The sequence below is a fragment of the Chlamydomonas reinhardtii genome, chromosome 8 (assembly GCF_000002595.2).
Source record: "Chlamydomonas reinhardtii strain CC-503 cw92 mt+ chromosome 8, whole genome shotgun sequence".
In the NCBI taxonomy this organism is placed as follows: domain Eukaryota; kingdom Viridiplantae; phylum Chlorophyta; class Chlorophyceae; order Chlamydomonadales; family Chlamydomonadaceae; genus Chlamydomonas; species Chlamydomonas reinhardtii.
The window spans coordinates 3,608,681-3,622,377 of NC_057011.1; the positions used below are offsets into that span (position 1 = coordinate 3,608,681).

Consider the following 13,697-nt stretch of genomic DNA (forward strand, 5'->3'; position numbering starts at 1 on the left):
TATCGGCATCTTCTTACAACTGAAAGCTAACGACAAGGCCGGGCCGGCACCACCAGCTGTACACTGCTTGCTGCACACGGTCGCAACCTCACATCCCTGCCTGCCTGTCTCCTGCTCATCAGGTCCCCATGCCATCCCATGCCGCGCGCCTTGCGCCTTGCCCTGACGCGCCACGTCACGGCCGCATGGCTCCCGGCCTCGCGCACATGCCTCCTAAGTGCTCCCGACACCCTTCCATGTACGCTTGTCGCAACGCAGGATCATCGCCACCAACCTGTTCGAGAAGCAGGACGGCGCGTGGCGCATCGTGCAGCACCACGGCTCGCCCGCTGCTGGCCGCTTCCGGTGACAGCCTGGACACGCCCATGCTTCACACACCAGTTGGCCTGGCACGTACCGAGTCAGTCTGGATTTCACAATAACTTTCAAGCATATGCGGGGAAACAATAAGCAAGCGAGCGAGAGGCCCAAGCACCTTGAAGCATATTAGCGTGGCCTGGCTTTGCAGCGGCCGTGCACGTCCAGGGCATTGACGCATGTGTGTGCACCAACTTGTGCGATTGACGGTTGACACACGTGTGCAGCCGCCCATCGGGCTACGGATCAGGGTAAAGGCACAAGGTGGACTTGCGCCGCCCATCTGGATCCAACGGCCACATCGGCTGTGTTCACACATGAATGCCCGTCCATGCCTTGAAGCACTCAGTCCCAAATGTAAGGCAAGGTCCTTGTGCGAGGTCAGACTACTGGTCAACTCTTGACTAACAAGAAAACTGTTCAGGTGCCCCAATCGTGGGCACCACGCTCACAACAAAATGCGCGGTCACATTTTGTGTGCAAAGTAGAGCTTGCTCCGCTTGTGTGGACGTATGAGACGTTTTGCCTGCTGGCGCTATACGATGGTGGCGGACAAGGGTACGTGGGCGACGTTGTAGGCGAGCACCCACACCAGCTGCGCGGAGGAAGCGTGGGGAGTGTATGTGTAAGATTGTATGATGAATGACAGGAAGGGAATGATGGTGTCACTCTTGTCGGTGGTCGCAGGACGACACAGCAAATGCTCTCACAGCAATCGATCGGCACGCGTGAAGCAAACACACATGCAGCAGCGGCGGCACCCTGTGCAGCCCGAGTGTGTGGCTGTGGCCTTGTAATGTGCGCCAGGGAAAACGTGCCGCCGCCCTCTCTGTCTGGCGATCACGCGTAAGGCGTGTCCTAGCCGTCACCCCAGTCGTGCAGCTGCAACCGCAGGGGCGCGCAGCTACCGCCCGCCCCTACCTCCTGACCTCCTGGCCCCTCGGAAACATCCTTCATCCTTTGGGGCCATCCAGCCCGCAGCCAAGCACTGGCCCACGCGCCGAAACCCCAGCAGCACTGCGCAGCACCGGCCCCAGCCCCAGCCCCTGGCCCCGGTCCCATCCACCCACCACGAACACTGCGCTGAAGGTGGGGAAGCCCTCCACCAGCACCTCGGCCACACCGCCGTGCTGCTCCTCGTCGATTCTGTGGAGGTTTGCATGTGCGCGCGTGAGGATGTGAGTGGTGACGTTCCAGTTGCGGGTGCCCACATGTTACATTGAGCAGAGGCGATAGAGTCAGGCCGGGCCAAGTGTGAGTGAGCAGCACCGATTGTGCGCGTGGTTCGCTCCCTTGTGTTGCACTGCTTCCAAAGCGCAGTGGCTGAAGACCCCGGGCCCTGCCAAGTCTCTCGCCCGCCCCCGCATTCCAATCATGTCTGCCTTCCCACCCCACCCATGCGTACCTCAACACACCACGGTAGAAGATCACTGTGCACAGCCCTTGCGCGATGGCAAACCTGCAAGCCGATCCAAGGGCACAGCAGCACGAGCATTTACACCCAGACCTATCACTTCCAACATCACGACGTGAAAGTTTCAGGGGCATCCCCATCGCCCATGCGGTCACAGCGGTACGAATGGTCAATGCACCGGAGGCAAGGGGCACTGCTGGTGCTGGCGCCAGAAAGCAAGTGCCAGGCACCCTTCTGGAAGCAGCTAGCTAGCTAGGTGCACCCACGTTAGGAATCCATTGAGGCCGGTCAGAGGCAGCACGCCGCACACGATGCCAATGATAAGCGCCGTGACCTGCTTCTGCCAGTGCATAGCCGTCAGCAGCTCCTCCTGCACACTCGGCATGTGGGCGGGGGCGGCCAGGGGGGGCATGAGACACCAAGTGTGCGACATCATGCTACAGCTGTGTCCAACAGGGTCACGGTGACTCGCTGATGACATCGGTCCCAGACCAGAAGTCGGCTCTGGCACTTCGGTTGCCTCATCCGTGTTGGCGACAGAGGCGGCGAGGCCCGGGGGCCGTGATCACTCGCTGAGGCGCTGGACACATGGCGCCATCAGAGAGCTGGGTGCTCAGCAGCCCAGTGGCTGTGCAGCTCTTCTGGGTGTGCGCAGGTCCGCGGGTGCGGCGGCAGTCGACCATGCACGGCAGGTTGCGTGCGCACACGCCTACACGCCTTGCCAACCTTGCTGCACCCCCCCCGCCCCCCACCCACCCACCTTGTTCCACATAGCATCCTTGCCCTGCTTGACGCGCTCCAGGAAAAGCTCAAAGCCCTCCTTGTTTGCTTTCCCCGGAGCCGGAGCCTTTGCGGCCATCTTGATCACGGCCGCGGCGCGCGTGGCCCTAAGTGGTGGTGTGGGAGGCCGCGCGCGTGCGTCTCGCACGCCCCGACTTCAAGTATACGGGCGCGCCGGGATATCTGTGTGTTTCCAGTAGGTCGACAACCACACTGAAGGTCTAGATTCAGTCAGGTATAGCTAAATGAGAAGGTCTGGGCGGACACACGCGAAATGGTGATCGGGCACGTAGGCTACAACAAGTAGACCCAGCAAGAATGTGTTTATAATGTATGATGTGAGGTACTAGGAACAGGGCATTACGAGCGTGTAAAGCTTCAATGAGCAAGCTGAGGCAAGTTGCCCCATCGTTGCGTGCCGATTCAGTTGCCCCGACAATGCTGTGGAAAGCTGAGCGCAGGTACGTACGAAACAAACAAAGACACAAGTAAGGGTTAAAGCAGTCGCCTACAACAGGCAAGCATTATTATGCAAGCCTTGCCATCAAGTCATGGCCGCTTGCGCGGCTGGCACGGCCGGCACCCACACCCGTGTACGCAACATGTGCATCGCTCAGCAAGGCATATAACAGCAAACCGTGCTTCAAATGGGGATGCAGGCGCTCCGACCACTTCAACACGGTGGGTTGGCGTGAAAGACGGGGGTTGAGCTCGGTCGTCCGAGCCCGTCCCCATTGCTGCCTTGAGGTCTGCTGCGAGGCCTTTACCGCGCCCATGGTGCTTTTACGACTGCAGGGAGCAGATAGCACTACAGCGGGCGAGGATGTTCTACGAGGTGGGGGTGGCCGGGGCAGTGGTCGCGCGCGGCTATGCTGCGACCAGTGCTGTGCTCGAGGCACTGCACTGCAAGTGGGAGTAGTTCATTCCAATCCCAGCTGGGGCTGGGGGGTTGCAGCTGCCTCAGCGGCCCCCGGCGGTCAGCTTCTTGCCCCTCGGGGCCATCACCATCTCCACCACACGCTGCTGCTTGCACGCAGGACGTGTGGAGCAGCGGCAAGGTGCTCAAGCTCAACACCATCATGGCGGAGGATCACCAGCAGCACGACATGTGCGGCAGGCAGCACGGGGCGGGCGGGCGGGGGTGGGGGTGGTAGATGCCAGCCCAAACTAAATCGAACCCAATGCAATGGGTGGTGGCGGGCAGAAAGCGCCCGCCAACATACAACACCATTGCAGCGGCTGCTCTTGCCTACTGTACTGTATCCGTGCCCCCCCCCTCTACTGCTCACCATCAGTGGTTGGGGTCCGAAATAAACTACCCCCCGTTACCACGCCTGTGCCCACACCGCATGTGCCCGCAACCTGCCCACACCCCGCACCCCATGTGCCCACGTGTGCAGGGTGTGGCAGCCCGCCCGTGTGGGCGCCGGGCGCTCCGCCATGCTGCGGGGGGTGCTGGCCTACCGCGCCGCCTACCCGGACCTGGTGTTCGCGGTGCGGGACGTGGCGTACTCGGCGGAGGGGCACAGCGTGTTCGTGGCGTGGTGGGTCGGCGGGCGCGGGTCAGCGGGCGGGCGGGCGGGTGGTGTTTGGGGGTGGGGGGAGGGGGATTACGCGGCCATGACAGTGGTCCGTGCTCGCGTGCCAATGCCTGGCGACTGGCGCGACCTGCTGGTGCCGTGTGTGGGTGAGCTGCGGCTCCGCTCCGCCCCTCATCAGCAGCAGGGGTGCAGCACCAGCGCCACACCTCCACACCTCTACACCCCAACGCCCACACACGCCCACACACGCACACACACAGGGCCGCCAAGGGCACCAACCTGGGACCCATCCGAGACCAGCCGCCCACGCACAAGGTGCGGGTCCTCGCGGGGCGGGAGGGGGCGGGGTGAGCCGTTCATGTGGAGCTCGGAGTGATGAATGCACAAGTATGAAGTGCCCACGTGCAGGCGGAGGGGCTGAATGCGTGGGATGGCTGGGAGCCTGGGACTTTCCTGCAACAGGAGGCGCCGTGACGGGCTGGCGGCTGCGGCTCGTACCGTCGTACGGTACATCTATCTACCAGATACGGGCATTGTATAAAAGTGTGCGGCCTGATCTGGTAGCCCTGTCACCCAGTGCCTGTCAACCAGTGGCCAGTGCTTGTCACCCCTGGGGCCTCCACATGAGTGCAGTCCGTAACACGCACATGCGCACACACGCTGCCGCAGGTGACGGAGTTCCAGGGCGTGTCGCGGCTGCAGTTCAACGAGCAGAACCAGATCGCCGCGTCCTTCGTCTTCCGGTAGGCGCCTAGGCGGATAGGTGCTGGCAAACCTAAACCAACAGCTGACCCGGCTTCACCCGGGGGCACCTGCGCGACAGCCAGCTGGCGTCACTCCGCATGGCCCGACATTGGTGCTCGCGCCGAAGGAGCGTCCCCACACAGCGCGAGTTGGTGCTTGGTGTGTCGACGTTTGCATCTGTTCAGCTGTTACAAGCCAGTGAAGAAGCCGCCGTCCAAGAGGACCCGTGCTATGGCATGTGCATGACCCACACCGCAAATTGCACCCACACCGCGAAGTTTGCCGCTCGACGTCCGCCTTGACCGCGCTTCCATCCCACGACTCGCCCACCCCAGGCAAGCGCCCGCGGACGAGGCCCGGTACTTCATGGGCGCAGCGCTGCCCGGCGCCTTCGCCGGCACCCTGCAGGCAGCGGCGCCGCCCCAGCAGCCGCAGCAGCGGCGCCGCCCCAGCAGCGGCGCCGCCCCAGCAGCCGCGGCAGCGGCGCCGCCCCAGCAGCCGCAGCAGTAGATTGCTCTGCTCCACCTTCCTGCACTGCCCTTCACTCTGCCCCAAGTCAGCTCATTGACACGCTTCCGCACGCGCACAGTGCAGCAGACCACGACATGCGCCCGCCAACACCAATGAGGCCGCAATAAACAGGCGGCAACGGCGCCCGCTGTACGCCACGCACTGACGCACATAAAGCATATCTCATGACCACATACACTGCACACCATCATTTTAGTGCGCTTCAGTATGTCCGATTGATGAGAGGTGTGCGGGCTGCTGCGCCCCAGAGTGGAGCGTGAAAGATTCTTGCATTGGTACCAACACATTTTTATGCCACCATACATGCATGACCCGTCTTCCTTTCACTGCCAACTCAGCACACCCTGCTAGCTCCTGCCGCTATTAGCGCCTACGCCTTCAGGCTTCAGCACTATTTCAGCCCATGTGTACGTGTGTATACGTTTAGCTGGAGCCGGTGGAGATGGGCGCCTTGCGTTTCCCGAACACCACGAAGTAGGGGTTGAGCACGTCCTCCTTGTTGTACACCACCGCCGCCTCCTTCACCAGCTCCTCCTGAAGTAATACAGGCGTGGAAGTGTGTGCTGTCAAAGCGGGCCGAGGCCTGATATCATTGTTGCATGCGGCTAGTGTATTGCAGGTAGGCAACCGCAGAGCTGTAGGAGCTGGAAGACGGTGTGGGACGCTCCGGCCCATTAATGAGTCGCCCACGTGAGCGCATCAAAGTGCAGGATTTTGTCGTGATGCCTCAATAAGCTGTAAAATACGCTGTTTAGAACATGCTCCGCTTGCCTCGTCCCACTCTGTCGATCGCGCCTCTCCCGGGATCCCGCCCGCTGAGCCCGCGCCGCCTCCCCCAATTACAAACCCCCACCTTCCAGTCCTGCAGCGGGTTGCCCTTGTTGTCCTGCGTGCCCGCCTGCAGCACCGCGCCGCCCGCCTCGCGCACGATGATGTCGGCGGCGGCGATGTCCCACTCGCACGTGGGCGCCAGCCTGAAGCGGCGGGGCAGGAGGGGACAAGAGGCGGGGGCAAAAGCGACGTGAGGCACTTGCAAGTTCAGGCACGGCAGGTGCAGCAGGCACCGACAGGGTGAGCGAGGAGGACTGATGCCGTGAATGGGTGGTGTACTTGGGTGATTACACGGTGGCCCAACCGACCAGGTCTACCAGCAGCCCCAACCGACCAGTGCATCATGGCACTTCACAGCCAACCCCGCGCCCAACCAGTCCAACACACATAGACACGTTGCCCGCCCCGTGACCTCTTTTTGCACATACACACACACGCGTGTGGACACTAATCCCCCCTCGAGGTTAGAGTAGCGGGGGTTGCGCGATTTCCGGTTGGTAAGACCGGCGGCTCACCGCAGCAGGTATGCGAGGTAACTTCAGGTAACATCCGTAAACCGTCGCTTTGCTGCATCGCATACACTGTCTTTGCGCAATGTTTTCCTTGTGCTCTTTAACACACGCGCGTCCACCCAGTCAGCTTGTCCCCCTCCCTTCCCCTTCCGCTTCCCCTTCCACGTCCTCTTTTGCCGCCGCCCCTCCGCACCTGGGGTAGATGTGCGCGGCGCCCTCCGCCACCATGAGCAGCTTGAGGCTGGAGCCCACCTGCACCAGCTCGGGAGACTGGAACAGCGCAATGAACTCCTGGGGGGGGATGCAAGGTCAAGGCCAGGGCGGGGGGCCGGCGCGTGGTTGGTTACGTGGTGTCAAGCACACAATGAGTTGAGACTGGATATGTCCACACGCCGACAACACGACGCCGCCCCACATCGCGGGCACTACCGCCGGCACTGTACCGCCAACTGGGCCCCTACCCTTGAGCCCAAGCCCAACCACGCCGCCCCGCACCTCGGTCTCCTTGTTGAGGTGGCTGCTGCTGGCCACGATCTTGAGCCCCTTGTCCTCGAACGCAAAGTCGGCGGCCTGGATGCGGCGCTGGCCCTCCGCGGAGCGCAGCCACGCGCCTTTCCCCTTGACGGCCCAGTAGGTCTTGCCCTGAAGGGGGGATTACATTCATGACTAGTTAAGGAAGTGGTAAGTGGAAGACCATGGGGATGGGGGGGAGCATGGGGGCGGAGAGCGTGGTGGGCGAGAAAGCGCAACCAGGGGAAGCGCGAGAGGGCTCGGGCGTTGCACGCCCTCCGGCCGCATAGTGCGCTGGCGGCAGGCCAGGGTGCTGCAATGGTACCACTGCAGCTGTCGTGCACTTCACGCGCGTCCCAATGACCTGACCCGATAACCGCAGCGTTGGCCCAGCTTCCCCACCTGTCATGGTGACGGTTACAAATGTTCGAGATGCGCGCCCGCGGCCCTTCTTCCACCGCCCGGCCGACCCGTTTCTGCACCAGCGCTTTACCCCCACCTGCCATCCCCCCGCCCCCAGCCCTGCCCCCCTCTCCCGCCCCTCCTTTTCCGCACACCTGGCAGGGCACGTCCACCACGCCCATGACGGGCGCGGTGCCGCACATGAGCGCGATGTTGACCGTGAACTGGCCGTTGCGCTTGAGGAACTCCTTGGTGCCGTCCAGCGGATCCACCAGCCAGTAGTACTGGAACTTCTGTGAGGGCGGGGCGGGGGAGAGTAGGGGAGGTTGCGGGGGTTGCTGGGGGCGCGGATAGTGGTGGTGGAACTTCTCAGGATGTTTGAGAGCGGCATAAGGCACGGCGCCGTCGGCTGTTGCCGTGGCACCCAGCCAGGCACCCCCTCCCAATACTGCAACCTCATTGCTACGATGAGGGCTTGAACTGGGGTGCGGGCTAGGTGTCCGCAGGGTCGGACGCGGGTGGCTGCCTCGACCGCGCCCGGACCGCACGTGGCCCGTCGGCAGCTGTTGCTCGCGTGTTTCGGCCTCGCCCGCGAAGTCCCTGCCGCGGCCATGCCGCAACCTGCAAAGTACTGCACCACACTGGCGCTCACCTGGCGCACAGCGTGCGGCGTCAGCTTGTTCTCCTCCGAAATGATCGGAATGTGCGGGGAGATGTTCTGCAGCGCCTGGCAAATGATGGCATTCGCCTCCCGGTCCGCCCGAGTGAGAGGCGATGCATCGCTCTTCATTTGGACCTCCCATGTCGACGCCTGCAGCAACGGGTTGGTCGTCAAAGCACGGTCCGCAAGGCGCGGGCTGGGTGCCCGCTCACCTCTATTCGCACGCAAGCAAACCCCACCTCGCTGTTATAGATCTGCAGAATAGCACGGCCAGCGGCCTGCGCCGTGGCGATAATGTCCTCCACTTGCAGTTCCACCTTCAACTGCAGGCGTGCAAAACAGTTCGTTTGCTGAACTTCCCGCGCCTCGGAGCTTCCAAATGCTGCTTAGGTCTAACCTGAATCTCCATAGAGTAGTCGGGGGTCTCCTCGCCCCGCAGAACCGAAAGTCCGCCACCCATTTCGCCTCTTGCTTGCAAATTTCAAGCTAATGAGTAGTTATCTTCAACTATCTGGCACTTGTAAAATATTGTGCTTTAGCTTTAGGTGTGTAGCAGCTCTGCAACTTGGCTCATGTACATGGACCGGCAGTCCGGCACTCCGGGTCTCCGGCAGTAGCAACATCCCAATCGCCCACACGTCTCCGCCAGCTCCCCCTACGCGCACCTTATGTGGACCGGCGTGCCCATACTCGTTTATGGCCAGCTGTTATGACACAAAGACGTTCGCAACATAGCGAAACGTCGGTAGCAGTGGGCAAAAGCTTATAACACTCACCGGGGCGCCCACCCCTACCTGCCGTGCACTGCTCAATGCATGCGTGTCCTGTGAAAGCCACTGAGCCAGGCCGTGAGCCTTTACAGGTTGGAGAAGAGCCGAGCCGCACGGATTCCACCAGCATAGTAGCCCTTCTTTGTGCATGGCCTACTCCAGTCTCCAGGTATTGGCAAGCCTCATCAGATGTGTCACCACACCCTGCACACCATCCCGCTCCTTCGCATTCGCATTCGCATGTAAACATTTCAGTGATCCCGCTCCTTGCGGCTCACAGCCCCCGCCTCCCCCACACACCGTCTCCCCACACTCCGCCTCCTCCACACTCCGCCTCCCCACACTCCGCCTCCCCCACACTCCGCCTCCCCCGATTCCGTTTGGCACGAACACAGGACCCCGCCCTTCCTTGCCCCCCAAAACGCCTGCAGCATTACACGCCACCCAGGCCCCAATGCCAGGCTAGCATGCCCAGTACCTCTGATGAAATCATAACACCGTCTTGCATGGATGGCTGAACGCCCCCCCTCCAGCGCCCGCCTCCTCCTCTCCCGCTGCGCCACCGGCCTCCCTGTCACCACGCCGCAGCGCTCCGCTCCGCCGGCTGCTCGTCCGCGTAGCCCGCCGCCCGCCCGCTGCGGCCCTCCACTGCCAGCTCCACGGCCTTGGGCTCCGCGCCTGCACCACATGAGAAGTGTGTGTGTGTGTGTGTGTGTGTGTGTGTGTGTGTGTTAAAGAGCACAAGGAAAACATTGCGCAAAGACAGTGTATGCGTGCGTGTGCGTGTGTGCGTGTGCGTGCAGGTATGTGTAATAGGTAAGCATAAGGGACGTACAACACGCAGGAAAGAACTAACAAGGGTTTGGTATAGCGCAAGTGTAAAGAGGACAAGGGAAGCAAACACGCAGGGGAGTGCATGTTTAACAGAGCCCACGGGCCCAAGGACATACACACACGCGCACTTCTTCCGTTTATGTTGAGAAACATACGAACACACAAATCCAAATCAAATCCCGCCCCCAAAAAACGCACCCGTTGCCGGCATCTCCAGTCCCTTGTAGCTCCGCTTGAGGACCAGGTACTCGGCCGCGTTGCGCGCCACCACCTCGCCGCGGCCGCCGCCGCCGCCCGCACCGCCGCCGCGACTGGCCAGGTCCAGCCCCAGCCCCCCCAGCGACACCAGCGCCTGCCCCGCCTCCTGCTGGCGCGTGCGCTCCGCGTGCTGCCGCTCAAAGTCCTGGCGGGCGGCGGCAGCGCAGCGGCAGGGCGTGAGCAGCGGCCTTGCAGCGGGGCGGGTCGCTCCTGATGGTGGCGGTGTTGGTCACCCCGCCACCCCCACCCCACCCCACCACCACCACCCTTCCCTTCCCTTTCCAACCCCCATCCCCCCACTCCTCGGCCCTGCCACACCCCCAAAACTGCCCTCCCCTCCCCATTCCCGCCCCACCCTCACCAGCACGTCTCCCAGCTCCAGCCTGTAGTCGTCCGCCTCTATGTGCCGCCCCGTGAGCGCCAGCGCCGCCTCCCAGGGCGTCACCAGCGGGGCCAGGTAGTCGCGGCTGTCCAGGATCAGACCCTGCAGCGGGGGAGGGAGGGGTGCGAGGCGCGTGTGTTAAGGAGCACAAGGAAAACAGGGGGGAGGCGTGTGTGTGTGTGTGTGTGTGTGTGTGTGTGTGTGTTCATTGCCCGAGGCCAAGGAAATAGGTCCTGAAGGGGGGGGGGGGGGAAATAGGTCCTGAAGGGGGTAACCGTTCATGTGGAGAGCGGAGTGGGTGAATCAATAGACTTTTGGAGATAGCGGCGGTGATGAGCGGGCGCAGTGTTGCACGGGGTGGGGTAGGGGTGGGGTAGGGGTGCAGGTGGTGGGGCTGGGAGGACGGGAGGGGAGACGAGGCTTCCAAGTGACGGGGTGGGGTGTGCGAGCGAGCGCTGCCGAGCCGGAGCACAAGCTAGGAAACGCCCTGCCAGCCGCACCTGCGCATCCGCCACCATCACGAATACGTCCACCTGCGAAACCATAGACACACAGGCACACACGCTTGCAAGGCATGCGGAGTGGGGCGTGTCGTTTGGCCCCGACACTAGCATTTCGCCTGGATCCCTCCCCCCGCCGCCGGACCCGCTGCCACCCAGCTCCCTCACCCACACGTGCAGCCGCGCCCCGTCCCTGGAACCCTCCTGTCCCGTCCCTCCACCCTTCCTGCCCAGACCGGTTCCCCTTCCCTTCACACTTGCCCCTCCGCTTCTCTCTCCCCCTCTTACTCCCCGTTCCCCTCTCTCCACCCCTCGCCCGCCCGCCCGCCCGCCCGCCCCCTCACCTCCGGGAAGTTGCCTAGTTTGGCTGGGTTGGGTTTGCCGATGAGGAAGGTGTACGACTTCTTGTCGGCCGCCGCACACAGCCGCCGCAGCGCGCTGATCACATCCAGGAAGCCGCCCGTGGCCAGAGTGCTCACCTGGGGGCGGGTTCACGGGGCGGGTTGCAAGGTTAAAAAACATTGGGAACAGGATACAAGCAGGGGAAGAATGGGATAGCAAGGAAAAGCATCAGGCGTTGCAAGGCGAGTGGTCGGGTGGAGGACGGAAGGCGGTGGGCAGTGGGCGAGGGGAGATGGCAGTGAAACGTGGCAACGCAGCCTCCTCTCCCCCAACTACCCACGCTAGCGCCGCCTCTTCCTTGCTGGGCAGCCCACCCCAGCCCACCCAGTGCCACCCGGGCCGAACAATCCACAACATCCCTCGCTCGGCCCCGAAAACCCGCCGTCCTGCCCGGCCCCACTCACCAGAATGCCCACGATGCTAGCCGCCCGCGCCTTCTCCACCAGAAAGTTCCGCCGCTTCAGCAGCCGCCGCGTCTCCTCCGACACGCCCCGCCGCACTTCGCCACCGCCACCTCCACTGCCACCACCCGCTGCCTCACCCCCAGCCGCTGCTGCTGCTGCTGCTGCCGGGTCGTACGACAGCCATTCGCAGCCGCTGTGCGTCATCTGCAACACCTGGTGCGAGCTCGCGCCCTCGGGCCCCACCCACACATACAGGCAGTCCGCCCGCGCCGCGCCCGCAGGCAGCGACCAGCTCAGGCCCACCATACTGGTCGTGGCGGCGGCTGTAGCGGCGGGTGTAGCGGTGGGGGTGCTACTGCTGGTGCTACTGCCGGCAGCGGCTGTAGCAGGGTCCATGGGGGCGGAGGAGGAAGCGGCGGCGCCGCAGCCACCCGCCGGCACGTCCGTGCGGCCGCACGTGACACAGCCGCCCGCCGCGCTGGGTGGTGCTGCCGCGGCTACAGCCGCCACCTCTTCCCCGGCTGCCTCCTTCCCGGCACCCTCCGCCGCCTCCGGTCTCGTAAAGCCCGTGGCTCCCGCCACCGCCTCCGAACCCGCGGCACAGCATGCCGGTGCTCCACACCCGCCCGCCGCCCCTGGCGCTGCCTCCGGACCCGCCGCCGCCGCACCCGCCGCCGCACCCGAGCCGCACCCGCGCGCCGCTGCCTTGGCTGCCGTCGCCGCCGGCCGCAGGGAGCGAGCGCTGATGTGTGCGTACACAAAAGGTGGTAACGGTGAGTCACTTCCGTTGCCGCCGCTGCTGTTTGTCCCTGAGTCTGCTGCTGCTCCTGGCGCCGCCGCCGCCGTCGCCGCCGCCCCCTCCAGCGCTGCCCTCAGCTCACCCAGCCTGTGGTGATACCCCTGGTCCACCAGCACCACCACCGCCTGGAAACCCCCGGCAGTAGCACCCGCAGCAGCACCGGCTGTAGCACCGGCTGTAGCACCGGCCTGCCGCCGCTCTGCCTCCGCAGCGGCGATGGCGGGCTGAAGCGCCGCTGCTGCTGCTGCTGCGTCCAGTTGCTCCTTGGGGAACACGAAGAAGGCGGGCAGGGAGTTTACGGGAGACAGCGAGGCGCGGCCGTAGTGGACCTGCAGAGGTGGGGCAGGCGAAGTGGTGGCGGTTGGGTTTTCAGGTAAAGAAGTGTTGGTGTTGGTGTTGGTGGTGGGGGTGGGGTTCCAGGCATGACTTGTTAGGAGCGGGCGATGTTGATGTGGGGTTGGGGGTCGTAATCGGGTACTCTGTTCCACTGTGTACAGGACGCCGTTGCGCAGTGCGCCCCGAGCCCCCTGAGTCACCACCCGGCCACGCAGCCGCCAACGCAGCCGCCAGCCTTACCAGCCACGCTGACCCATGCCCTCTCCCCCTCCCAGCCCCCCTCCCAGCACCCTCCCTCCGCCCCCCTCCCTCCCCACCACACAGGCACACACACCCACCACGCAGTCCGCCGCCAGGTGCGCCGCCGCCACCTCGTCCACACCAAGTGGGTTGTAGGCGGTGTCGGCAAGCACGAACACCTGGGGCGTAGCAGGAGGGGGGGGGTGCAGGGGGGGGCCGCGGGGGGGGGAGTTACCAGTACTCGTGTCCAGGCTGAAGTTGACCAAGTTGACCCGGAACCCAAGGCCCGGCGCATAGTGGTGGTAGGGTGGTTGGTCGCTGTGTTGGGGTGGTCATGCGGGGGTGGGGGGTGGGGTGGGGGCATGGGGCTGCAGCGGGGGCAGCGTGTTAACACGGTGGGGAGGCGCGGCTACTGCCAGCCCCGGGGTAGGTGTGCCGGCCGCCGCCCGTCGTTGCTGCAGGGGCGCAAGCGCGCGCTCCACTTGAAGG

General features: G+C 63.9%; 4 protein-coding genes across 5 annotated transcripts in view; 1 reads left to right on the forward strand and 3 right to left on the reverse strand.

Annotated features, from left to right (window-relative positions):
• Position 1: 1 nt before the first annotated feature.
• On the reverse strand, positions 2-2,905 carry CHLRE_08g376000v5 (uncharacterized protein). Its single transcript, XM_001694216.2, has 5 exons — positions 2,532-2,905; positions 2,038-2,141; positions 1,763-1,816; positions 1,428-1,503; positions 2-952 (listed from the first exon to the last, which is right to left on the reverse strand). The coding sequence occupies exons 1-5, from the start codon at positions 2,628-2,630 to the stop codon at positions 893-895; spliced, it is 393 nt and encodes a 130-aa protein (XP_001694268.1). The 5' UTR covers positions 2,631-2,905; the 3' UTR covers positions 2-892.
• A 113-nt stretch (positions 2,906-3,018) lies between these two features.
• Positions 3,019-5,010, forward strand: CHLRE_08g376050v5 (uncharacterized protein). Its single transcript, XM_001694332.2, has 6 exons — positions 3,019-3,232; positions 3,347-3,386; positions 3,589-3,659; positions 3,952-4,095; positions 4,353-4,407; positions 4,762-5,010. Exons 2-6 carry the CDS (start codon positions 3,375-3,377, stop codon positions 4,837-4,839), a joined length of 360 nt encoding a protein of 119 aa, XP_001694384.2. The 5' UTR covers positions 3,019-3,232; positions 3,347-3,374; the 3' UTR covers positions 4,840-5,010.
• Positions 5,011-5,012: 2 nt separating this feature from the next.
• CHLRE_08g376100v5 (uncharacterized protein) lies at positions 5,013-8,858 on the reverse strand. Its single transcript, XM_043065171.1, has 8 exons — positions 8,681-8,858; positions 8,523-8,606; positions 8,275-8,433; positions 7,778-7,915; positions 7,206-7,352; positions 6,904-7,001; positions 6,221-6,341; positions 5,013-5,901 (listed from the first exon to the last, which is right to left on the reverse strand). The coding sequence occupies exons 1-8, from the start codon at positions 8,741-8,743 to the stop codon at positions 5,791-5,793; spliced, it is 921 nt and encodes a 306-aa protein (XP_042922172.1). The 5' UTR covers positions 8,744-8,858; the 3' UTR covers positions 5,013-5,790.
• Positions 8,859-9,127: 269 nt separating this feature from the next.
• Positions 9,128-13,697, reverse strand: part of CHLRE_08g376150v5 (uncharacterized protein) — a 5,471-nt gene continuing 901 nt past the window's right edge. For both annotated transcript variants that reach the window (XM_043065173.1, XM_043065172.1), the window contains 7 exons: positions 13,307-13,387; positions 11,834-12,961; positions 11,372-11,506; positions 11,028-11,060; positions 10,507-10,629; positions 10,086-10,290; positions 9,128-9,731 (listed from right to left, as the gene is read on the reverse strand). In XM_043065173.1, the coding sequence (XP_042922173.1) occupies positions 9,628-9,731; positions 10,086-10,290; positions 10,507-10,629; positions 11,028-11,060; positions 11,372-11,506; positions 11,834-12,961; positions 13,307-13,387 (1,809 nt within the window). In that variant the 3' untranslated portion in view covers positions 9,128-9,627. The remainder of the gene's footprint in view (positions 9,732-10,085; positions 10,291-10,506; positions 10,630-11,027; positions 11,061-11,371; positions 11,507-11,833; positions 12,962-13,306; positions 13,388-13,697) is intronic.

Bases quoted from the DNA above. Each gene is read 5' to 3' on its own strand.
- CHLRE_08g376000v5 (XM_001694216.2), bottom strand. From the start codon at position 2,630: ATGGCCGCAAAGGCTCCGGCTCCGGGGAAAGCAAACAAGGAGGGCTTT. The intron at 2,142-2,531 runs GTGGGTGGGTGG...CCGAGTGTGCAG, and splicing joins AGGATGCTATGTGGAACAAG to GAGGAGCTGCTGACGGCTAT. The intron at 1,817-2,037 runs GTGGGTGCACCT...ATCGGCTTGCAG, and splicing joins GGCCTCAATGGATTCCTAAC to GTTTGCCATCGCGCAAGGGC.
- CHLRE_08g376050v5 (XM_001694332.2), top strand. The intron at 3,660-3,951 runs GTGCGGCAGGCA...CCACGTGTGCAG, and splicing joins GATCACCAGCAGCACGACAT to GGTGTGGCAGCCCGCCCGTG. The intron at 4,096-4,352 runs GTGGGTCGGCGG...GCACACACACAG, and splicing joins CACAGCGTGTTCGTGGCGTG to GGCCGCCAAGGGCACCAACC.
- CHLRE_08g376100v5 (XM_043065171.1), bottom strand. From the start codon at position 8,743: ATGGGTGGCGGACTTTCGGTTCTGCGGGGCGAGGAGACCCCCGACTAC. The intron at 8,434-8,522 runs GTGGGGTTTGCT...CCGTTGCTGCAG, and splicing joins TGCAGATCTATAACAGCGAG to GCGTCGACATGGGAGGTCCA. The intron at 7,916-8,274 runs GTGAGCGCCAGT...CCGCCCTCACAG, and splicing joins CGCCGCACGCTGTGCGCCAG to AAGTTCCAGTACTACTGGCT.